The sequence below is a fragment of the Chionomys nivalis genome, chromosome 12 (genome assembly GCF_950005125.1).
Source record: "Chionomys nivalis chromosome 12, mChiNiv1.1, whole genome shotgun sequence".
Taxonomy (NCBI): Eukaryota; Metazoa; Chordata; class Mammalia; order Rodentia; family Cricetidae; genus Chionomys; species Chionomys nivalis.
The window spans coordinates 53,460,244-53,485,552 of NC_080097.1; the positions used below are offsets into that span (position 1 = coordinate 53,460,244).

General features: G+C 47.3%; 1 protein-coding gene and 1 pseudogene across 3 annotated transcripts in view; one reads left to right on the forward strand and one right to left on the reverse strand.

The window, feature by feature from the left end:
• The window catches only part of Atp8a2 (ATPase phospholipid transporting 8A2), a 568,530-nt gene extending 551,655 nt beyond the window's left edge, over positions 1-16,875 (forward strand). For all 3 annotated transcript variants that reach the window (XM_057785806.1, XM_057785804.1, XM_057785805.1), the window contains exons 36-37: positions 1,257-1,348; positions 9,816-16,875. In XM_057785806.1, the coding sequence (XP_057641789.1) occupies positions 1,257-1,348; positions 9,816-9,913 (190 nt within the window). In that variant the 3' untranslated portion in view covers positions 9,914-16,875. The remainder of the gene's footprint in view (positions 1-1,256; positions 1,349-9,815) is intronic.
• On the reverse strand, positions 13,616-15,319 carry LOC130884650 (eukaryotic translation initiation factor 4B-like; annotated as a pseudogene).
• Positions 16,876-25,309: the final 8,434 nt, after the last annotated feature.

Sequence of the window (25,309 nt, forward strand, 5' to 3'; positions counted from 1 at the left end):
TTTTGTATTTTCCTCATGCTCCTTTGTAAGGTCCTTTGATGTATTTTAACTTTCCTTAGATTTTTTTTTTGTGTGTGTGTGTGTGTGCTAGAAATTTTTATTAAATACACAAAGCTTTTGGGAAGTGGGTGGTTTGTCAATCAAATGTATTCATCTACTCAGTAATTCAATAACAAATGATGAATCTAAACGGTCTTTTGAAAAAATTGAAAAATTTTGAGTTTCGTGTGTGAGTGTTTGACCTGCTGTGTGTATGTGCGCCACATGTATGCGTGGTATCCAAGGCCATCACATCCCCTGGAACTGCACTTATGGATGATTGTGAGCTGTCATGTGACCTGGCATGTCCATTACAGAAGAAACCACTATGACTTAACAGCAAAAAGATAAACGTTCCAGCAAAAACGCAAAGATGAATGAATGAATTGGACCCTTGGTCCTCCACAAGAGCAGCAAGTGCTCTTGACCACTGAGCCATCTCTCCAGACACACTTGTTTTGCGTTTTTGTTTGTTTTGTTTTGTTTAGATTGGATCTTGCTACCTATTTGCCCAGGCTAGCCTCAAATTCCTGGGTAGATGTGATGCTTGGGTCTCAGGCTCCGAGTAGCTGAAGCTACAGGTGTGCACCACCATGCCCAGTTAAAGTTCTTAATTTTATGAAGTCAATTCTAGTCTTTACTGTTTGGGTACATGCAGGGGCTGTGATCTGCACAGGCATCCTCAGGCTCCAGGCTCTTAGGGTGCTTGAGCTTTCGGCAAACAGCAGTGGGGGTGGTGGACTTGCCTTCTTGGAATTCCAGCTGCTTTGACCAAGTGCCTCAGAAAGGACGAACGCCTCTCTGTCCTGAGCTCTGAATCTAAGCCAGAAATGTCCACAGGGCTGATGTCTGCAGCTTCTCCGTGTCTTCTGCCTGGGTACTCACATAGACTTCCCCATGTGTGTGTCTGTCTGACTCACGATCTCATTTCCTTATAAGGATCAGGCCCATCTGTATGTCATTTTACCCTATGACAGGTCCAGTCTCCAAGTACATAACCATTCTGGGGTTGGCTTTAACATGGAGAGAGAGGTGGAGGGGGAGATAGATACCGTCCTGGCATGAAAGGGCATACATACTGCCTGGTGCCTCTAAAACAGGAATGAACATTCTGATACAGGAGGCCACACTACTCCTTCTCTCAGTCTGAGGCTATCTGGATCCCTCAGAGAGGTGTTGGGGTGATCTGGCCCCTGACCTTCTTTGTTCTCTTGCAGGATGAATGAGCGTGACCGGCTGATCAAGCGACTTAGCAGGAAGACACCCCCGACCCTCTTCCGGGCAGGCTCCATCCAGCAGTGTGTCACCCGTAAGTGACAGTGGGTAGCAGTGGGTGGCAGATGGCAGGGGGAGTGAGGCAGCCAGGCCAGGGATGGCTACCACACCTGATAGAGTGAGAATATTTTCTGGGAACTGAAGGTTGGGGCTCACAAAGAGCACACTGATGGTCTGCTGGGCAGCTCCACTGAGCTCTGCCTGCCAACAGAGGCATTCTCAGTGGGCAGAGAAGGATGGTATTATGTTACCCCTCAGCCCTCCGCTCCTCCCTATTTCCCACAGCCCAAGGAGGATGTAGCAAAGCCCAGAGGGCACAAAATCAGAGGCACAAAAACAGAGAGCACCCATATACAATAGATCGTGGTGCTATGTTGTGGCTTCTAGGTCATCGTCATGGGCTCTGGGTACAGCCATGTTGGAGGTGTGAGGCAGAAGTCAAGCATGAGGATTGATGGGATTCTCCCAAGCACAGCTGTCTGTAGGAGTGCCCCTCTGCACTCTCACTACAGGGGTCCCCTCTGAACTCACACTGCAGGGGTCCCCTCTGAACTCACACTACAGGGGTCCCCTCTGGACTCACACTACAGGGGTCCCCTCTGGACTCATACTGCAGGAATCCCCTCTGGACTCATACTGCAGGGGTCCCTTCTAAACCCACACTGCAGGGGTCCCCTCTGAATTCACACTACAGGGGTCTCCTCTGGAGTCTCACTGCAGAGGTCCCCCCTGGACTCACACTGTAGGGGTCCCCTCTGGAGTCTCACTACAGGGGTCCCTTCTAAACTTACACTGCAGGGGTCCCCTCTGGACTCTCACTGCAGGGGTCCCCTCTGGACTCACAATACTGGGTTCCTATCCTGCCACTTTACTTCTCTGTGTCTGCATTTGTAAAATGGGAACAATGTGAGAACCCAGATGGGGTTGTTGGGAGGGTAAAATGAGATCATATATACAGGGCTCTAGAAGAGTTTTGGACCTAAAGAGTTCAGTAGGTGTTAAAAACTGTGGTTATTGTTCAGTTAGCTGAGTAGCTCTGAACAGTGTATGTATTTCTCAAAGTGTCAACTTTTTCCTCTGAAAAAAGAAAATAGAATTGTATGACATCCTTACACATTATCACAGGAAGTATATACAGCCTTTAGGATGGATAAATTCACACTATGAACCACACTGCTTCCCTAACAAATGTCTCAGAGTAATCACAGAAAGAATATGTGCAGCCAGACCAGGAGACTGAGGCAGGAGGATGACAAGTTCAAAGTTGCATGAGCTACAAAGTGAGTTCAAGGCCAGCCTGGGCAACTCAGAGGGATCCTGTCTCAGAGAGTGTAATGAGCAGGAGACAGGGCTCAGTGGCGGACCTCTTACTCAGTATGCGCAAAACCGAAGCTCATGTCTCAGTATCAGAGCAATTACATGTGTTCTCATACGTCTAAAGGAAAGCTAGAACTCTTAACATGACCTCATATTTTTCTTAAGTCAACACTTAAAAGTCAAAATTAAAAAAAAAAGTCTACTGAACAGATGCAAGAAATAAAACAGCTTCTAAAATCAGACCACATTACCACATTGATAATGGAGGGCTGGAGAGATGGGTCAGCAGTTAGGAACACTAGCTACTCTTCCAGAAGACCCACGTTCAATACTTAGCGCTCACATAGTGACTCAGAACCATCTGTGACTCCAGGCCCAGGGAATCTGATATCTTCTTCTGATCTCTGCAGGCACACAGGTTGCACAGACATATATTTAGACACACACTCATACACAAAAAAATAAAAATAAAATCTCAACAAAACCTTAAACCCTCAGTAAGTAGTACTGGAGCCTGTTAAACAGCTTAGAATGCTCCTGCTGTTCCCAACAAGACTTTCAAGGGCCCAGAGCTAGCTCCGGATCTCAGAAGGCCTGTGTAATGTCTCTGAGCCTTGACTGTCCCCCTCCAACTGTCCCACTGTCCCAGACTCCAGCCTCCTGGAAACCTGAGAGACTGTGATCCTCAGTGCTCTGCTGTCACTGTGGTTTGCAGAAGGGACAGAACTTAAGTCAGAATCTTTAGCAATGGTTAGGATTAGGTTCAGTCATCAGGGCAGAGCCCTCATAACTGAATCCTGTGACTATATGGGGGGCGAGGGATAGAGAGACAGAGATCAGAAGTCATGTGCGCATCCCAGTCTCTTGCCATGTGATGTCCTGTGCTACCTTGGGACCCTGCCAGCAGACCCATCAGTAGATATGGTCCCTCAACCTCTAACTTCCAAATCTGTGAGATGAAATAAATCTTCTTTATAAGGTTCTCAGCTTTGAATGTTCCATTGTAGTGATAAAAACTAGACTAATACAGCGCTCATTCCTGGCTGGTAGGCAGCACTAATAACTGAGATAAGTATTTCCTACACAGTCTGAATTTCCTCATCAGCACCATGGTTCGCATTACATCTGAAATAATACTTATGTTAAACTATTATCAGATCTCAGGATCAAGGAAATAGAGTGTAAGAATTTTGTTCTAAAATTGGGAGGGGGGATGACTTGACTTTGTCAACTTGACTTTCACCAAATGTTCCATCCCAACAAGACAAAACAACTAAAGAAATAAACCACACACCTCTCCATCGCTGCCCCTCCCATAAGCCCTTCATAGATTCTGGTGGGATCTAGGAGCAAGAGGCAGGGAGGTTCCCAAGTTGGATCAGGAAATGCTTCCTCTAGGTCCCCACCTCCCCACCAAGACGTCCTATGATAAACTCAAGTGGGAAATACAGAGAGTTGGGGATTCCCCTGACTCCCCATAGGGGTGCAAATACCAGATGAACGTTCTCCAAATTAATCTAGAAAGAAACCCTGTTTCCTGGCCAGGCTTTGGGGTCAGCAGGTGGAGTCAGTGAGTGACCCCGTGATGGAGAAGTTGCTTTCATTGGTTAATAAAGAAACTGCCTTGGCCCATTTGATAGGCCAGCCCTTAGGTGGGTGGAGCAGACAGAACTTCTCCATCAACACTGTGACCTATGTTTTTGCTGGACCTGTGCAGCCTAACTCCCATCAGACCTGGTTTCTAAAAGGAGAGATGTTCTGCCTGGGAAAACCCTACCCCTTCCTAGAATAAATCTATCAGCACATTGTTCTTTCTGCCTCCCTCTTTCCCTCCTTCCCTTCCTTCTTTCCTTCCTTTGCATTCAAGAGGGAACCAGAATCTTACACCAGGCAAGCCCTCTGCCATTGATCAAGATTGCCAGAGCTCTTTTCACTTCCCATTGAGATGATTCTCAATCTGTTGCCCCACCTAGCTTTGAACTTACTATCCTTCCGCCTCAAGAAGGCCATTTGGTCACACTCTGCTCACCTGAGAACAGGTGAGAATGAGAAAGAATAATTGCCGGTCTCTCAGAAGTGAAGCCTAGAAACCCTCACACAGAGTTAACTGAGGCAGCCCCTTACCAGCCTCTCTAGCCATGAAATTAAGACTCTTCCAGAGTTGGTATCCAAAACAACACCCCTAACTAGCCATTATTATTCATTTACTTATGTTTTGATTACTTATGTTTGTGTTAACCCTAATAATATTTATGTTTTAACATTCATTCACTCACAACCTTCATCCATAACCCCCTATCTTAGTTAGGGTTTCTATTACTGTGATGCAACACCATGACCAAAAAGCAAGTGGGAGAGGAAAGGGTTTATTTGGCTTACACCTCAGCATTGCTGTTCATCACTGAAGGAAGTCAAGGGCAGGAGCTCAGACAGGACAGGAACCGGAGGAGGGAGCTGATGCAGAGGCCATGGACAGGAGCTGCTTACTGACTTGCTTCCCATGACTTGCTCAGCACCACCTTCTTATAGAACCCAGAACCAGCAGCACAGGGATAGCACCACCCACCATGGGCTGGGCCCTCCCCCATTGATCACTAATTGAGAAAATGCCTTACAGCTGGATCTCATGGAGGCATTTCCTCAATGGAGGCTCCTTCCTCTCTGATGACCCTAGCTTGTTTCAAGTTGACCCCCCCACACACACACACACAGAAACAGATGCACACAGAGACCTAAAAAGTTTAGTAGTTTTCAAGGTGAAGCATCCAGGAGCCCTCAGGAAGGACTGGAGCTATTACAGGTAGGACTTGCCTTGTCCCAGCCATTTCATCTTACAGAGAAGCAAACGCAAACCCAGACAACTTCGCCAGTCCAAGGTTACAAAGCCTAGTAATGGTCAAGTAAGGACAGGAAGTTCCCTTTTGTGCCCCCAGTACTCCAGGCATCTGATCACCATCCAGGATAGATGCCCAGCCCACTGAGAATGCCATCTTCTTAGAGGCAGCACAGTAGTCCTCTCCCCTCTTGCCTCATTCCTAGACTCTCTCTGGAAAGCCTGCCCTTGACCACAATGGCTTCCTTCAGACTGAAGGGTCTCCTGGGTGGGTTGCAGCAGCCACAGCCACAGCCATCATTCCAGCAGTACATCCCGTTCAGGGGCAGCTGCGGGGACCCGATGGCTCTCAGGGACACACAAAACATTCCTTGTTAGAGAACTAGAGAATGCATATTGTCAAGGTTAACTGTGGTAAAGCAGCCTTGGTACCAAAGGACACACTAGGGTTTCGTTGTTGTTCTTGTTGCTGTTTTGAACTAGATTTTGCTTTAAACAATTCCAAGAAAGACTGTCTTCTTGGACCTCAGTAAAAATGACTCACAAAACACTCCTTGTGTGTGGTCAGAACAGGGACCTGGACAGAGATGAGGCAGAGGGGGAGCAGCCCCTCCTCTTGGCAGAGAACTCCAGCAAGCCATGGCCCATTTCTAGAAGATCTTGGGAACAGGGGTGAGACACAGCCTTTGTTCCTTACCTCACAGAAGCAGGATGTGTGAAGCAAGGCCACCTGTGTGGACAGCACCATACAGAAGCCCCTTGTTGACAGAGGTTTCTGTCCCACCATGTCCTGCAGTCATTCAGTCCCAAAGAAATACACAGAGGTCTACATTAATTATAAACTTGTTGGCCTATTAGCTCAGGCTTCTTATTAACTCTTTTTTTAATTTTTATTTTATTTATTTATTTATTTATAATGTCTACAGCATTCTGCCTGCATGTATGCCTGCATACCAGAAGAGGGCACCAGATTTCATCATAGATGGTTGTGAGCCACCATGTGGTTGCTGGAAATTGAACTCAGGACCTTTGAAAGAGCAGCCAGTGCTCTTAACCTCTGAGCCATCTCTCCAGCCCCCATTTATTTATTTATTTATCTTATTAACACTTATAATTTATATTAGCCATAATTCTTGTCTGTGTTAGCCGCATGACTTGGTACCTTTTTCAGCGAGACAGTCACATCTTGCTTCCTCTGTGTCTGGATGACAGCTGCAGACTGAGTCTTTCTTCTTCCCAGAATTCTCCTGTTCTCATTGCCCCGCCTCTACTTCCTGCCTGGTTGCCCCACCTCTACTTCCTGCCTAGCTACTAGCCAACAGCATTTTCTTAAACAAGTATAAGAAACAAATGTTTACAGGGTAAAACCATTGTCCCAGAGCAGCCGCTGTCCTCAGGGCCTGAGAACAAGGTGTGGCTTCGGTGGAAATTCCCAGCCAGGCTGGCTTCTGTCTCTACTCAGGGACCACCCCACTTCTGGGGAGTACCAGGTCAATCTTCCCACTTCCCCTGCTTTCTCAGTCTCCCTGACTTCATCTTCCCCCCTCCTATGACTGCCGGGTCTGCAGTTTCCTCCCGACTGCCCAGACCCAGTGTCCTCAGGAACCCCCAGTGTGTGTGTAGGTTAGAGAACAACTTTGTAGGCTCAGTCTCTCCTTCCACCTTTATGTGGGTTCCAGGGATCAAAGTCAGATCCCCAGTTTGAACAGCAAGCACCTGCTAAACCCTCTCCCCAGCCTCCATTTGGCTTTGGCCTGGCTCTGGGGCCCATGCTACACTAGAAGCTGCTTCCCTACAACCACCACATGGTGGATGCAGCCCCAATAATAAAAACCCAGAGACAGATATAGGGGTTAAAGCTGAAGGTCAGAGAAGCAGAGCAATAAGCCACTAGAGAGACCTTTTACCTCTACCAATGCTCAGACCAAAGTGGGGTGATCCTCAGACTGCCTAGACAGCACTGTGTCTCCACCAAACCTCAGACTCTACACTCCAATTAGTGCCTGTCTCTTCTTCTTTATAGATCTCTCTCCACCCAGCCATATCACTCCTGTCTCCACCTCCCTAGTGCTGGGATTAAAAGTGTGTGCCTCTCAAACACTGGGGTTTAAGGTGTGAGCCACCACCACCTGGATCTGTTTCTGGATCCATCCTGTGTAGCTCAGGGGGGCCTTGAATTCACAGAGATCCGTCTGCCTCTGTCTCCCAAGTTCTGGGACTAAAGGTGTGTGCCACCACTCCCTGGCCTCTAGTGACTTAGCTTTATACTCTGATCTTCAGGCAAGCTCTATTTATTAAAATACAAACAAAATATCACAGGTGGGACTTCCTGTTTGGGGGTTTCATTTTTGTTGGAAATGGGCAGCAGGCAGGAGTCTGTGTCTCTGCATCTGTGCTCACACAGGGTCAGTCTTCCCACTTCCCCTGCTTTCTCAGTCTCCCTGACTTCATCTTTCCCCCTCCTGCCAGGTCTGCAGTTTCCTCCCGACTGCCCAAACCCGTGTCCTCAGGAACCCCCAGTGTGTATGCCCACTAAGCCCGAGAATCGTTGGGGCCCTCCAAGCCTTTAGACTTTTATGAAGTAGCTGGCAGGCTCATTCTCCTGAAGGACAGGAAGCCACCCTAGGGACAGGGATTCTGGGTTCTGGCCACACAAATGAACAACAGCATGGAGTTTTCCCCTACAGCCTTCTGCCAGCCTGTCCTGCTTGTGACTGTGTCTTCCCACCCTGCAGACTTTACTGTCTGTAAACATCTGAGGGAATTACCGACCCAATCAACAAACTGACAGCTGCCCACCTTTTCTGATTTTTTTTTGTTGTCCTTTTAGAGAATATGGTGGGAGAGGGAGGGTATGACTCAGAGCGCTTACCTAGGATGTAGGAGGCCTTGGGTTCCATCCCACACACTACAAAAAAAAGAAAAATGTTTAAAAATAGCACATCAGTAATCAGACAGTTCTGTTGATAAAGCACAGCAGGAAGACAGGATCTCGACAACTGTCAGGATTTGACTGTGCCGTCTTCTGGCAGGGACGTCTAACTGATGAGCGCTGGGACTTCTGTCCCTCTGCCACAGCAAGAGTTCTCAGGAGTTGTCACACCGCCCAACTTTGCTTCCTGGATCTGTGACTTGGGGAAGTAAAAATGTCTCTGGGCCTCAATTTCCTCAGCTGAGAAGCGGGAACGTAGTATCATGCGTCGCCGATGGGCGGGTTCCTTGAGCCATTTTCAAGCTGTGTATAAAAGTGATGCTTGTTTTATCACCCTGTGAGGCTCAGTCCTTCTATGGTCATGGCTATTCACTAAATCTGCCCTCTTGCGTGTTCTTTTTCCTTGATTACTCAGCAACAAACCCACTTCAATTACTCACCTGCTGGAACCAGTCCATACATACAAACTGGGACTCTCCAAGTATCCCATGTGCTTTGACGACTTCGCTCTTAAGGGTGTCTTTCCTGACGTGTTTATAAATAGCATCAGGCCGATGAGGGACCTTGCATCTTGATAGATGGTAGGAGAGTGGGATCATGGCCCACTAGTCCATGTTTACATTCTCTACATTGAGCCCCCCGAAATTAGAAAACCTGCCTGCTATGGTTTAAGTGCCCTGCAGAATACATGTGGGCATGCAATTGCTCTGATGACTGAGTGGAGGGGGACGCTTTAGGGGTGACGGTGTCACGTGAGCTCTATTGCAGCCAATGGATTAACACTGTTGTCCAGGAGTGAGGATGGTACCCTCCATGCTATGTCGCAGCAAGGAAGTCCTCACCAGGTACAGCCTCTTGATGTTGGACACCCAGTCTACAGAACTGTGAACCAAACAAACTTCCAGTTTATACATCACCTGGTCCATGGTATTTTTTTTCCAGCCACAGAAAACATAATCCTTCCACTCTGAGCCATTCCCACCCCTGTTTGATCAGCCCCCTGCCACCTCAATCCCTCTTGACCATGGTCCCCTTTGCCTTCACAGGTGTCTTCATCTCAGGTACCTGTATCCATGGCTAAGAAAGTTCAGTGACCACACAGTTCAATCAGGTCTTCCTGGAAAGTAGCTCATCCTTAGTCCAGAACAGCATTTCTCAACTTGTGGGTCGTGACCCTTTGGGTCAAACGACCCTTTCACAGGGGATGCCTATGACCATGGGAAAACACAGAGATTTACATTACAATTCACAATAGAAACAGTAGCAAAATTACAGTGATGAAGTAGCAACAAAATAATTTTATGGTTGGGGTCAGCACAACCTGAAGAAATGTATTAAAGGGTGTCGGCATCGGGAAGCTTGAAAACCACTGGTCTAGAATGTTCCCTAATCCACTTCTTCCTGTGCATTTCTTTGTAGACGGGTATGCCTTTTCCCAAGAAGAGCATGGAGCTGTCACCCAGGAGGAAATAGTCCGTGCTTATGACACCACCAAAACGAAGTCGAGGAAGAAATGAGGCGACTTCCCGGATGGCTCCGGGGAAAGGGATTCTGTTTGGCGCAAGCAGTGTTAACACGGCCTTGTCAGAGAGACTGGCGCCCACAGCCCAACACCAGAAGACACATTTCTGTGGCCTTAGCCGACCAGTTCGTTAGCAGCTGTCTTGTCCCCTTGCAGTCCCAGGGTGTAGGCATCAGGGGAAGCTCTACTCCCAGCTTGTCCGCCGTGCTTGGCCCAATTTCTGTTGACCGTGTTATGAAGCATTCAGCTGGGCTCTCTGAGGTGTGAAATTAAAAACTACATTTCACCAATGCTCAAACATCAACGCTAATGGTTCTGGGAGAAAGGAAGGGGGCATTGCGTTACTAGAGACCAGTCCCGTGTAATCGGAACAGGGTACCCTTACCTCCTGTTCGGTGCATGTCCAGATCACACAAGCCTCGCTTTCTGCAGACTGCTCACTCACTTGGATTCCTGTTTTCTTTGTGTGAAGTCGGCATAAACTTCTTGATTACACCGAAATCAGAAAACCTTACGGTTGAAGGACAATCCTGAGAACATTTCTTTGGCTCTTTTGGCCCCAGCCCCAGCTCCAGCCAGGCAACCAGCCAGAATTCCATGCCTTCTGCACCGATTTTAGGTGCAGGTCTTTGGTCTTGCCATGGCCGCCCTGTGCTCTTGTCCACAGATCTGCACAACCGGCCCCTGGGTGTGGTGCCCCGCAGCTGGCAGCCACCCATCCAGGCCCCGGGTGTCTTTGTTCCTCTCTCTGTGCTGATGTGGACGTCAGAATCTTCTTACCTAGCCTCATCTGCCCCGCCCTGCCCTGCCCTACCCCGCCCCTCCCCACTGCTGCCCTTGAGCTCCGTGACTGAAGAGAAGTGGCTGAACCGTACCTGGCCTAACACTTAACTGTCTTTTTTGAGGGAATCCTTTGGGAATGGGAGCAGGCCCTGCATATCACTTCTGAGCTAGGCCTCTGGCAGCCTCTCAGAATTGATACCTGCCTCTAGATGCTCAAAGCCCATTTTAGGCTTTCTACAATCTGGAGGTGAGTTTGTGTCTGTGCACTGAAGGTACAAAACTGGCACTCTGAAATTCTAGAATCTGGGTGAGCTTAGGGTGAGGGGTAAGCACAGGGCACCACATCTGAGATCTCGTTGGAAGGTGACCAAGGACACCAGACTCAGGAGGCAGACACGGAGGCCATTTTCACCATATCGCAGTGGAAGTTCTCAAGTCCTGCTTTTGATGAACAGTTGTAATGATAAGCCCATGTACGCTGTCACAGAAACCAGACCTTGTCCTCAGACATTTTATCTGGGTTGATTTTCTTAAAACGAGTCTTACACTATATCCCCAATCTAGCATTGAATGCACTTTGTAGTCCAGGCTAGCCTCAGACTCTCAGCAACCCTCAGCCTCCTGCATATTAGGGTTAGAGGTGTGAGTTACCACGCTCGGCACCATACACATCTAAGGAAAACAATTCCAAACATTGTCAAGATCATAACTTTTAAAAATAGTCACATGGTCTCCTTTCTGTATCCGGCAAGTTTTAGGCCCAAGGGCCTCTTTCTGGACAGTGACTTGGTCTCTCAAATAAGGAAGGGAAGTGCCTGTTCCAAGCTTGGGCCACTGCAGGCCCCCACTCTGAACTGGAACAGAATCTGGATGCTCCAAGCCTGCATGCGAGAACTGAGGGCTCTCAGAAAATGCGGGCCGGCCTCAGCATGTTTTCTTCCCTTTATTTTGGCTGCCGAACCAGAGTTTTTGGATGACTTAAAGTAAATATCCCTGGGCACTTGTTACTGGGTGAACTTACCATACCACCAGGGGTGTATGCTAGCTTAGAAAATAAGGCAGCGTTGGGGGGATGACTGAGCAGTCCAAGGTGCTGCCTTCAGAAAGAAGGGATGCTACACTTTGCTTTACTTAACGCTTTACTTTTGGAACATCAGAGATGAATGGGCACCAAAAAAAACAAACAAAAAAACAAAAAATTTGGTTATGATTTGCTTTGAGTAAGAAAACTGATTCCCACTTAGGCCGTGGCCAGGATGCTGAGATGGCTTGAAGGGAGGCAGAGTGGTACAATTAACAAGAATCTTACAAGTGACCTCTCTTTGCTCCCTGAGGCAAGTAAAAAATCTAGCATGCCCAGCAAGCTGGAATCCTGACAGACTGTACCATGTGGGAGAAACAGCAGGAAGTGTGCCTCAGATTAGGGGGGCCAGTCATGGTGTACATTTTACCCAGAGGGATGGGGGCAGAACTGTGGAGAACAAAGGAAAACCAACCGGATGTGCCCTAGGCTCTTTGCAAGTTTTTCCTCCCTTCCTTCCTTCCTTCCTTCCTTCCTTCCTTCCTTCCTTCCTTCCTTCCTTCCTTTCTCTTTCTTTCAACTTTAAAGGCTAGATTTATTTGAAGGAAAAAAATCAACCCTAACGATGGGATTTTACATCTCAAGACATCCCCCAAGTAATGTCTACAGATTACAAATAATTTTCATAGAAGATATTTTTGCACAAATTTTGATGTATTCAGGAACGTGTAAGTTGACCCCTGATTTTATTTTAACAGAGGAGCAACATAGGAGAGTGGGGCATGGCGGCTTCCTTCCAGATGCCTCTGTCTGGAAGGGAAATAGACATGAAGAAGGCTAGTTACCTCTTCATTGTCCACAACCGATGGATTTTCACCCATTCAGCTGTGGGCACCTCTCTAAAAGCCCGCTTCCTAGCTATGGCCAATCAAGCCCGCTGGATAAGTTCTTGCCATGCCCACTGATGCAGCCCACTAAACCAACGCTCCTGCCCAGCAAGCCCAGGGCTTACACATTAAGACCAAAGTCTCACTTGTCTGCAGGGACCCTGACTTACCAAAACAGGAAAACCTGGATCTTTGGAGCTGACCTCTACAAAGGTGCACAGCAATGCAGATAGGTCAAGCTACTGTGTTGCAAGAGAAGCCTTATTCAATAGTTCTTTGCATTAACCTCCATTCTTTATTTATTTATTTATTTAATTGATTTTTATTGATCTCTACATTTTTCTCTGCTCCCCTCCCTGCCTCTCCCTCCCCTTCAACCCTCTCCCAAGGTCCCCAGGCTCCCACTTATCCTTTATTCTTGAGGGGAGCTAAGAAACCAACCCTCTCGAGCAGGAAAACCTCACAACATAGGTCACCTTATAAACCCAAGCACTAACATGGGCGCCCATGAAGGAAACTTACAGAAACCTTAAACCACCCCAGTCAAGGCTGAAGGCCTCCAGCTCCATCCTTCCCGTTTTTGCACCCCTAATCAACACGCATGTCCATCAGTCAGAGAACTCTGACCTCCAAGTGGGGGAGATGTGAAGCTCCAAGAACAGGCAGACTGGGGGCAGGGTGGGAGCAGGAGTCAAAGACATCACAGAGCTTGAGAGAAACAGTCGTTCCTCAGACCACAGCTTCTGGTGGTAACAGGCCAGGTGTGCGATTTACAGAGACCGCTTTGGGGAGGTTTGACACTGTCATTAGGAACATGAGGTGACCAGAGGGATAAGGTTTTTAAAGAATGTGGACATATTTGAAAGTTTAGACAGGGCAGTGTTTAGAAGGGGTCAAACAGGATGTGCAAGACTAGTTTGATCTGCCCTTGAATGCTCCAGGGCAGAGAGGCTAGGAGAAAGCACAGGATGTGCAGGTCTACTCAGTTGCGGTTGCCTCCCTCGGTTCATTCTTCACCATCCATGGAGGGAGAAGCATTCTTGCTTGCAGAACTGAACTTGGAGGCTGGATTCTCCTCAAATATTTTTTGCTTGGGCAGATCTGGAGTCTTGAGCCTTTTTGCCGCCTTTCCTCTCCAACTCCTTCCCATGGTCTCTGTTCCCACCATCTCCAGGACCACAACTGGGGTTCCCACTTAGGCCTTTGGGTCTCTCACTCCATCTACTTTGTTTTCTTCTTCCCTTGCTGGTCCTTCCTCCGAGGGCTGAGCCAGAGCTACTTTCTCTCTGTCGCTGTGTCTGAGTGCTGAGGTTGAGCAGGAGGGTTAGGGCATCGCTATCCCCGTGCATTCTCCTCTGGCATTACCTTTAGAGGCTCATCAATTTAGGAGATTTAGAGATTGGAAAATGGCAGTCTTCTTTATTGAATAGTTCATTGTCTAGAGCCTTCTTCTTTGTGTGTTTCTGCCAGATATAACTGCAGCCCCAGTCTGCCATGACTCGCTTCCTATCCTCAACTGTTCTCTTTCTTGAGCTTCTTCATTTGGCCCACCCATGTCTCCCCTGGGGTCGGCCATCTAGTTTTGGTTCGTCCAGCTGACGCTGCAATGCCTCCTGCTCCTTCCGTAGCCCCGCCCCCTCCTACTTTTCTTCTCTAGCAGCTGTGACAACAGGCTTTGTCCTTCCAAAGATAGAAGCTGCTCAACTCTACTGGGAGGTACCAGCAAAGGAAGCATCTTCCTTGGGAATATTCCAAGGCTTTAGATTCAGTCTGGGGTTGGGGGTGGGAGTAGGGTTCTGTCGTCATGCCTATAATCATCGGGAGAGTAATCATGCATGGAGCTCCATGACCAATCGTCCCATCTGTCATACCTGTTTTTATAGCAGTCCCCACCTTCTCTGTAGTTAGCAACCGTACAGTACCCACTACCAAATTCTCTTCTGCCACTGCCTATCCTGCAGTCATAGCCTGGGTCGTTATAGCGATCCTGGCCTCCAGAGCATTATCCACATCTCAGCATGGGCCATCCTGATACCAGTTTGAAACCCATCCTGATTCCGCTCTGAATCGTACCGATCTCAACACTTGTCTCCCAAGTTATCATCACCTCTTCTAAATGGGTCCTCCTCAAAGTTGTCTGCAGCAGGATGGGTCCTCTGGTCTGTGTTTTGTTAGATAGCTAAATTTCTGTCTTGACCCAAAGAACGATCATCCCTGTCTTTGTCCAGAGCTTGATCAGCAACTCATTTGAGTTTTTCCCTGTTACCTAGAGACACAGAGCACTGAGCAGATCACCCAGGTCCTCAAACTCTGCATAGCCCAACCTGTTCAACCAGTCTGGACGGCTGGGTTCACATGATGAGTGTACCACACTGGTATTTCATCCTCTAAAGAGCTCCTTACGGAATCTTCTGTCGTATCACAGGGCAGGTTCCCTAGAAAACTGCAGTGTGGCGAGTTGGGAAGACAGCTCTGGTGGGTGTTTGGTTTCTGAGCAGCCTGCGGAGCATTGGAGAGGACGGAATGGTTGGTTGGAGGTGCCCTGTATGCGCCATCATCGGTACCATGCGAGTCCTTGACACCTCTCAGGATCATCTGTTACATCAGCAGTTTGGAGACATAGCTGCTTTGGCCAGCCATTCTCAGCCAGAAAGTCTGTTAGAGAGATGGGCTTCCCCTTCTGAATTTTCTGTTTTGCTGAGGCCACCATGTTGGGGGCCAGAGTGGGTGGGGAAGAGAGGAGTCAAAATTCATTTTCATTTGGGAACTAAACCCATTTGGAAAGATGGAATTAAAATTCAGCTTTTTGTCAGATACTTAGCCCTCTCTTGAGCTTGAAGGCTTTTAAACCCGATTAGTGAATGAAAGTGTTTGTTTGGGTTCTTTGTTTGTTTGTTTTCTTGTCTTTTGACTTTATGCTATGCTGTGTATTTTTCTGGAGCGTATTTTGTTCCTTTGAGAAGCAGACTAAACATTTTCTGCACTGAACTGTCTCTGCAGTAATGAGGTATACAGGCAGGAGAAAACATTTCTGGGAGGGATTTGTTTTCTATTTTTTTCTGTCCTGATTAAGCTTTCTCCTAGCCGAATGACTAAATTGGGTTTCTAGGCAAAGCAGCTGTCATGGTGTGTGATGTATACTATTTATGCAGGGTCCACTGGGGAGTCGGGTCATTTGGGCTATCTTTAAACTGAGGTCAGAATGTCTCATACACAACCCCTCCCTGGGGAACAGAGTGGACTGGACTAAGTTACGCACACTGTCTGTCAGCTCAGTGGAAATGTCATGTGGGCCATGACACTTCTGTCACATAGCTGGGGCTCTTGGGCTGGCAGGTCACATTTGGTCAGCACTTCCGAAACTGCCCCAGGTTTGCGCTAAGATGGGGCTGGGGCTTGGGCTGGGGCCGCTCACAGAGGTTCGTATGTATGGCTCAATCCTATACTTGAAACTGTAAACAGTGCAGCCACTGTCCCTTTGGCTTAGTTCTGGGTTTGGCTGCTCTCTTCATAGCCACAGGGATGATTGCTGAGAGGACAGCCCATACTATAATTGGAGGCAATACCCTGCTCAAATCTACCGGGCAGCCTGGCAACACCACCTAGCTGGTCAGGGTCTACTGTGTGCTACTCCAGGAAGCAGAGCATCATGATGTATCTGCTCTGTCTTGATGCAGAATCTTCCAGATTTATGGGTCAGTGTTACTTTCCCCGATTCCCCACACTCATGCAAACACAAAGACAAAGGCGTGAGAGCGAGGTATAAACTGCTCTGGTGAAAGTGACGCTGCTTCTTCAACATTGAGAGAGAAATGTGCCAGCCGGTGACCCTGGGCTCCGGCAGAGCCCAGCTGGGCATTTGCTTTTCTTTGCCAGGCCTTCAAGTATGCCCAGCGAAAATCAGTGGTGGCTAATCAAGAAGCAGTGCGTGATTTGGTTGTTGTTTTGAGATTAATGCTTAGGTCATCCAGGCTGGCTTTGAACTCACTATGCAGCTGAAGCTGCCCTTGAACATCTGACCCTTTTTGCCTCCTTTGTGTTTTATGGAATGCTTGTGTGGCTGTGCTGGGGATGGAACTCAGGACCTTGTGAAGGCTAGGCTGGTGTTTGCCGTTGAGCCACGTACGTTCCCAATCGGTGAATGTTTTTCGTTTGTTTGTTTTGTTTTTTAAGCAAAACTAGGTAACAAGAGTCTGAAAATGTAAAAGGATATGTAGGCTTTCAGGTCAATTTTTTTTTTTAAATAAAGAAAGCTATCCTGCATAATCTCTCATTTGTTATCATAATGAGCCTTTCTTTTGAATCATGAGGACCCTTTTCCGTCAGCTCTTCCTTTTTTAAAAAATATTTATTTATTATGTATATGCCTGAAGGCCAGAAGAGGGCATCAGACCCCATTACAGATTGTTGTGAGCCACCATGTGGTTGCTGGGAATTGAACTCAGGACCTTTGGAAGAGCAGGCAATGCTCTTAACCGCTGAGCCATCTCTCCAGCCCCTGTCAGCCCTTCTTGTCCTGGGATTTTGTCTTGAGCCGTAGTCCAGTGTCTGCGGCCCTGCTGACGGAGGAGGTGCCTTTGTCTGGAACGCGAGAAAGGGGCTAGAAAGGGGCTGCACGGCGCAGCCACGGTGTGAATCACTGCCCAGGGTCATTGTCCCCAAGTCACTCAAGGAGTGCTTTAGCTTCAGCGTTTGGAATGCAGCCTTCACCTCCTGGGTTCTTTAAAAACTCAACAGGGAAACTGGCAGATCTGAAGTGATAACTCAGTAAAGAAATTGGTTTATCAGGTCAAATCAAGAGACTGGCGTGCCATCTGGTGTGGCGCTGCACACCTGTGGTCCCAGTCCTCAGGAGGCTGAGGAACAAGAATTGGAGATCTACCTGGGCTACAAGGTGAGTTCTAGGCCAGCCTGGGCTACACAGGAAGACCCTATCTCAAAAAAAAAAAAAAAAAAAAAAAAAAAAAAAAAAAAAAAAAACTGAACAGAACAGATGTCATATTCTCTGCATGAACATGCTTGAATTATCAAATATATCAATGGGAAAGTTAAAATAAAGGCCCCCGCAAAATAAGAGCGCTTGCATCAGTTGGCTGTGTTGGTAATTCTGTGTTGGCTCGAAGGCCATTGTCTATGTCAGTACAGTAAGGGGATATTAGCTCAGGCTAGCCTTAACGGAACATCATCATGAAGGGTTTCCCTTAGGGAGCAGAGGTACCAGCTCAAGATTCCTTTTCCACAGTGGCACTATTAAGTATGCCTAGAAGCAAGAGGCCAGTACTCAGCGTGGAGTGTGGTACCCTTCGTTCACGCACGTCTTCTGAGCCCCCGTGTCCATCCTTTCCCCTTCCCTGCGCTTCACTGACTTCCACATCTCAGACTGCGTGTGCCCTGGTGTTTCTAAAGCTCCCCACTCACTCCAGATGCATGATTTCTTGCGTGGGAAGAGGAGGGGATGGAAGCAACATAAATCCAAGTAGTGAGAAGCTCTGCAAGCGAATGCCTTGAGCAGAGAGGGGGGAGGTCACCCCACCCCCAGCACAGCCTAGTCATAGGAGCACCTCTCAGCCATCCCCAGGGAGAGGAGACAAAGGACCGATTCTTCCTCCTCCCAGGCTGGCTCCTGTTCAGATGACAAACTGCTGCTCTCGCTGCTGCCTCTGAGATAGCTGCTCTGCTCCCTCTCCCAGGCATCGGACCAAGAAAAACATGCTCACAGGATTCGCCCACAGGCATTTCTTCTGACCTGGCTCAAGAGAGGAAGGAGACCTGTTTGTTTGAGAAACCAGGAGCAAAGTGTCAGGTGCCTGCGATTTATGGCAGAGATGGAAAGAGGAAAAGTTGAAACAGCATCACCACCCCAGTCATCCTGTCCTGGAAAGCAGGGGTCAGGAGGGCTTATCAAAAGCCGGGAGCCCTTCCTGGCGGTACATGCCTGCGATTCCCTGTGCTCTGGAGGCTGAGGCAGGCGAATCAAGAGTTGGAGGCCAGCCTGGCCCTCAAGCAAGGTCCTATAAAATAAGATAAATACAAGGTTTGTGCAGGGACGAGTTTCTGATTTCCTGTGTGAGAAAGAGGGGAGGAAAGCTGAGGAGTAGACAGACAGCAACCCACTTGCCGTGGGCCTGGACTGGATCCAGCTGTGTTCCTAGAGGTAGTTTGGTATGTGCTTAGAGGGAAAGCAGCAAACACCAATTTAAAAAAGAAAAAAAAAAAAGAGGAAACCTGCCTGCCTGGTCACGGAGTTTCTCTCCTTCCAGCAATATCCCAGCAGCATAGCCCATAACTATGTACAATTATCCCATGGCAATTACAAACAAGATCCCTGTGCTGGTAAAGACTTGTCTGGTGTTCGAGTCAGAAAGTCTATGCAAGGCCCTGAGCCTGCTGCTTCCTCTCCCTCCTTGCCAAGGATGACCAAGTGCAGCCCAGCACCGGGGCTTCTCCTTCTGCACCTCTCTCCCAAAGCAATGCAGCTTGCACAGCAAGGGTAGAGACCCACATACTACATGTCTCTGAAACCACAGTGAGGGTGTATCTGTCATGTGAGCAAAGCCATGTGCACCCTGGCTTTTGTTATATCTTTTCAGAGATTGCTCAGATACTGTTTACCAAGGACAGGCCATGCAGAGGGAAGCTGTCTGGGGTCCTGTTAGACTGTCTCTAAGGAGGTACCTGAGCACTTCCGTGACACATGCAGGTGTTTGTTCCCTCTCTCTGGAAGAGGAGTAATTTTCAGTGTTGTTAATATTGGCCTTTTGTTAAGTGGCAACAGCATGGTGGTGTGTAGTTAGTCTCCTTCCTCGCAGGGGATCCATGCCAGGGATGTTTCTTTGTCCATTGGTTGTATTAATTAGGCTTTGACCAAATCCTGTTAATTGGCGTGTATCTGCACAAATGCATTTCAAATAAACCTTTGGTTAAAGCAGACGACTAGACTGCGTTTTATTTCAGAATGCCCTTTTGCACCCAGCGGCGGTTACTGTAGCCAGGACCCTTTGTGAGGAAAGGTTCCAGAAGCCACACTAGCCTTGGATGTGTCAGCCAAAGGAAAGAACTGTGTCTAGAACAATCTTTCCTCCTGGGTTGTCACCGCATACCTGCAAACTGGGAGAGAGCTGTTCAAATTCCGTTGTGGGGAGTGGGGGGGGAGGGATGGCTCAGTGGTTAAGAGCATCACCTGCTCTTCCAAAGGTCCTGAGTTCAATTCCCGGCAACCACATGGTGGCTCACAACCATCTATAATTAGGTCTGGTGCCCTCTTCTGGCCTGCAGGAATACATGCAGACAGAATATTGTATATATAATAAATAAATATTTTAAAAAAATTCCGTTGGGAACATCATCAACTCACGACATGGGCATTTTACTCTTTCCTTCTTCTAACGTAGGATTAAACCCAGGGCCCAGCACATTCTAGACAAGCTCTCTGCCACTGAGCTGCACCCCAGCCTGGTGCATTCTATCACTCAGCGACGGCCCTGGCATCCAAATCTAAAAGCTTTGAAACCTGATATAGTGGAAAAGTCACACTATGGAACTTTATTTCGTTTACAAAATTATTTTAAAAGCGTGATATAAAGCTACCTTCTAGGACGCTTCCATCTGCAGATGTTCCTAATACGGAATGCTCGGTCAGTGTCCTGGTTTCGTTTCCCTTGCTGTGATAAAAGACAAAGCAACGTAAGGAAAAGGGGGTTTATTTCAGCTCTAGGTCCAGGTTCTGATTCCATCGCTGTGGGGAAGGCAAGGCAAGAACTTCCAATACAGGTGGTCACATCCCATCCACAGTCAGGGACAGAGAGAAATAGACACACACTTGCCTGCTTGCGCACACTGTGCTTTCTCCACACAGCTCAAGACCTAAGGAACGGCCCTGCCCACAGTGGACTGGCTCCTCCATCAGTTGACTTCATTGAGACAATCCCTCACAGACATACCCACAGTCCATCCCAATATAGGTAATCCCTCATCAAGACTTCCCAGGTAACTCTGGGAACTGTCAGACTGACAATTAAAACTGACCATCACAGTCGGCATTATCAAAGCCAGCTGCAACCCTTCCGTTACACCGCTGCCTACAGCAAACCCACTTTGGCCTGCTCTTGGGTATTCACCCATTAATAGTATGCCACACACATAGGTAAAATTACGTGAAATTCTTAAAGACTGGCCGGAAACGTACATCGTCAGCTGCAATTACATGCCCTGGATCTGATAATCCAGAGTGGTGGTTGTCAAAGGGAAGGTGCCACTCTAGACTGAGCCCCGTCTCCTCCCTCACCTGGGTTCTGAATGGTCTGCCCCAGCAGATGCTGTAACATTATCAATGAGTCGTCCACAGACTTGAATGAGACTCGTGTTCTTACCACCTACTCTGAACCTTTTAAATATGTTTTGATTTGAACTATTTGAACTATCTAAATTATTTGCAGAGAAATTGTTTTTGATTTCCCCTCAACTTTCCAAAAGTATTTCTTCATGTGTTATTTTCTGTAGTCAAAAGTCTTTCTGCCTGGGCCAGAATGTGGCTCAGTGGTAGACAACTTGTTTAGCATAGAGGAGGCTCTGGGTTCCATCTCCAACACCAGACAAACACACACACACACACACATAAAGGCACACACACACACACTCACACAGGTACACACGCATGCACTCACTCACGCACACACACATACAAAGACACACACACAAAGGCACACACACAGCACACAGATACACACCCTCTTCATCTGCTGTCCAACTTGTAACTGCTGCTTCTCCAAAGGCCTCAAGTGTCAGAAGTGACTCCCTGCTAACCTCAAAACAGCATCTTGGGATATGACAGTCCAGCCCCTGGAATCCCATCTGAGAGAGGCAAGTACCATATTCTCCGAGAAGCAGTTTGAAACGTTCCTGAATGCATAAAATGGAAAATTTCCCAGATCTCCATTAACAGTAATATAGAATTAGGTAAGAGTCCTGCAATGGAATACCACACCACAATTGAAAGACACAAGCCATTGCTCTGTCAACAGCGGTCATTACATGGAAGGAAAAACAGGCACAAAAGAGTCCATGCTGCCAAGCTATGGTGATGCACGCCTTTAATCCTAGCACTCAGGAGGCAGAGGCAGGAGTATCTCTAAGTTCCAGACCAGCCTGGTCTACAGAGTGAGTTCCAGGAAACCATGTCTCTTGAAAAATGAAAACAAAACAAAACAAAAGATTTGATGCTGGGAAGTTCTTATATATGAGGCTCAATTCTAGTCACATCTGATGTCCCAAGGAAGAGAACTCCTTTACCTGGGGATGGTTTGTTGAGCTAGATGGATAAAATTGGGTGCTTGCTGTGTGCGAATATAATGAACTGGATAGGAAAGTTAAATGAAGTGATTCAGCATCAATTAAAACTCAAATTAATAATAAAATCAAATGTTTCAGAATGTGAGGTAACTGGGGAGAGGACATGTGGTATGGTGTGTGCGTGCGTGTGTGTGTGTGTGCATGCGTGTGTGTGTGTGTGTGCATGTGTATGTGTGCATGTGTGTGTGTGCATGTGTGTGTGTGTGCATGTATGTGTGTGTGTGTGCATGTGTGTGTGTTGCTGGAACATAACTGCCTGCCTGCTAAAGGTTCCAGCATTCAACCTTAGCCCAGCCCTTACTCTATGATTTCCTGAATCTGGTTCCATCCGAGAGAGGGCTTCAGATGGCCAGCCATGCTAGAGAGAGAGCCAGGGATAAGAGGACCCCTGTGGGTAATAAAACCATTGTGTAAGGAAGTAAGACTGGCCCACCAGGCATATCACAGAGAAACTGATCAAGGGACAGAGAGCTGGAAAGAAGACACTTAGATTAACCCAGGCAAAGTGGAGCACTATTGATTGGAAGTATAAACTATTATAGTGGAAAAAAATAAGAACGCTGTCCTAAGTTACTTCTAGTGTTCTTTCTCTTTTAGATATATTTGTTTATATAAATATATGTATTTCTCTATATTGAACAGTTAAAAAATATCTAGCTGGTTGTGCTTGTGTTTATGGGTGGAGCTGGCGCATGCTACGTGATGTGCTTTTGTCCCCCAGAGATGAGAATTACAATCCTCAGGTTCAGAGACTGGGCTCTCTCGTCAGAGGTCACTGGGTATATGGTATTAATGATTCTAAATTGGTCTCACCTGATCTTGAGTGGGTCCAAGCAAGCTCAGCACTGCAGAGTCCTGTATGAGCAACCCGAATATGCATAGTCTGTTGTGCTCAATACGTCCTGGGATGAGTCTGCATGCATGTGTACACACCCTGCAATTTTATATTGTAGTTACAGATGACAATCGGTGGCCTATGGTTGTTCAGTCTCTTGAATAAAAACTGTGTTATTAAGGTATGATTTTTCTAAATGGCCTACCCTTCAAGATGGCTGAAATTAAAAAGCAAGTTTTTGTGTTTAAAAGTCAGTCTCCAGGTTCTGGATATTATAAACAATGCTGCTATGAATGCCCTTCAATAGAAGAATGGATGAAGAAAGTATGGAATATATACATATTAGAGTACTACTCAGCAATAAAAAACAATGACTTCTTGAATTTTGCGTGCAAATGGATGGAAATAAAAAACGCTATCCTGAGTGAGGTGAGCCAGACCCAAAAAGTGGAACATGGGATGTACTCACTCATATTTGGTTTCTAGCCATAAATAAAGGACATTGAGCCTATAATTCGTGATCCTAGAGAAGTTAAATAAGAAGGTGAACCCAAAGAAAAACATATAGTCATCCTCCTGGATATTAACCTTCATCAGGCGATGAGACAGAGACAGAGACCCACATTGGAGCAACGGACTGAAATCCCAAGGTCCAAATCAGGAGCAGAAGGAGAGAGAGCACGAGCAAGGAACTCAGGACCTTGAGGGGTGCACCCACATACTGAGACAATGGGGATGTTCTATCGGGAACTCATCAAGGCCAGCTGGACTGGGCCTGAAAAAGCATGGGATAAAACCGGACTCGCTGAACATAATGGACAATGAGGACTGCTGAGAAGTCAAGAACAATGGCAATGGGTTTTTGATCCTACTGCACGTACTGGCTTTGCGGGAGCCTAGGCAGTTTGGATGCTCACCTTACTAGACCTGGATGGAAGTGGGTGGTCCTTGGACTTCCCACAGGGCAGGGAAGTCCCTCTTCAGGCTGATGAGGGAGGGGGACTTGATTGGGGGAGGTGGAGGGAAATGGGAGGCGGTGGCGGGGAGGAGACAGAAATCTTTAATAATTAAATAAAAAAAATAAAAATAAAAAAACAAAAAACAAAAAAGTCAGTCTTAAAATGCCACCACCATTTTTCACTTAGAAGGTCCTTTAGGGCATTCCTTTTTAGTTTCTTGTTCTGGACATTTATGATTTGAGTCCAGGTGCCCTGATTCTGGGCATAAATGTCGGAGACAGTTGGAAGACACAGCTGTAGGAGGTGAAATGAATGACTCTCAGAGCCAAATTCTCCAGCAAAACCTTGCAGCGTTGCAGCCGGAACTGGTGGTTCCCAACTGTAACCCCTGCACATGCGAAGCAGAAGCAAGAGGATGGCCAGAAGTTTGAGGCCTATCCTGGGCTACACAGTGAGCTCCAGGCTAGCCTGCGCTATATGGAAGACCTTGTCTCAAACCCCCAAATCATTCTTTCTCAGTGTGGAAGTCTTACACCTAATGTCTTTACCATGAGGGGCTTGAGGGTTTTCCTAGGGATTTCTCTTCGGGTTTCTGTTGATCATTGATTCCACACAGAAGAACAGAACAGAAAGAGGGCAGCGAATCAAGGCCCCAAAACATTCAGGGAGTCAATGCCAAAGTTGTCAGGAAGAGATTCAAGAGTTTCCAATTCTTACTTAATCCCTGGAAGGCTCTCGAGTCAAAGGAATATCTGGGCTTTTTAATTAATGAAGAAACATTTTGAGAAAGCAAAGAAATGTGGAATGATTTGTGTGGAGGATGAAGGGGGAGGGGAGTGGGGCTGGCATGGCACCGGGCACTCAGGAAGGTAACCCCCTGTGCTGTCACCAGTTCTCTGGACACAGGACCTCTGGACTTTTGTCAACCTGTGTTCCTGGATTGCCCTTTTAAGCATGAGAAGGTCTGTGAAAGTTCAGTACAGAGCACTCCCCCAGTGGCCTTGTCCAGTCTGCTCTGGCCCCTGCCCTGTCTGTGGCGTGCCCCAGAGAGTCCCTGTAGGTGCCTAGTGTGTTGAAATGTTTAAAGCTTCTCTGTTCCCACACCACGCATTGGTTTTTCTGCTCGCCACACTGGGCAGCTTTGCTTTATTGCTCAAAAAGCAGGAGGAATATGCAGGAAGTGACCAGATTTTTTTCTTAATTCCAGAAAGTTTGATAAGCCATTAATACAGGCTCATTATTTCTTAATTCCAGAAAGTTCGATAAGCCATTAATACAGGCTCATTATTTATTCAGCAAAGTCCTGTAGGGTAGCCCATGCTTAGAGACTTGATTTTTGCCCAGATGGACCAACAGGACAATCTGATTTCTCTGCCTGTGGTCACCCTTCTTCCAGATCCCAGCAGAATCTGATTCTAAAACCACACACATAGGTCTGCCCTGGGTTTCACAGTAAAACACACTTCAGGGACGCCATTCTGACTGACCAGGCTAAGTCAACAGGAGTCACAATTCCCAAGTCCATTAACTTTATCCCTTGGGAGGCTAGAGCAACCGA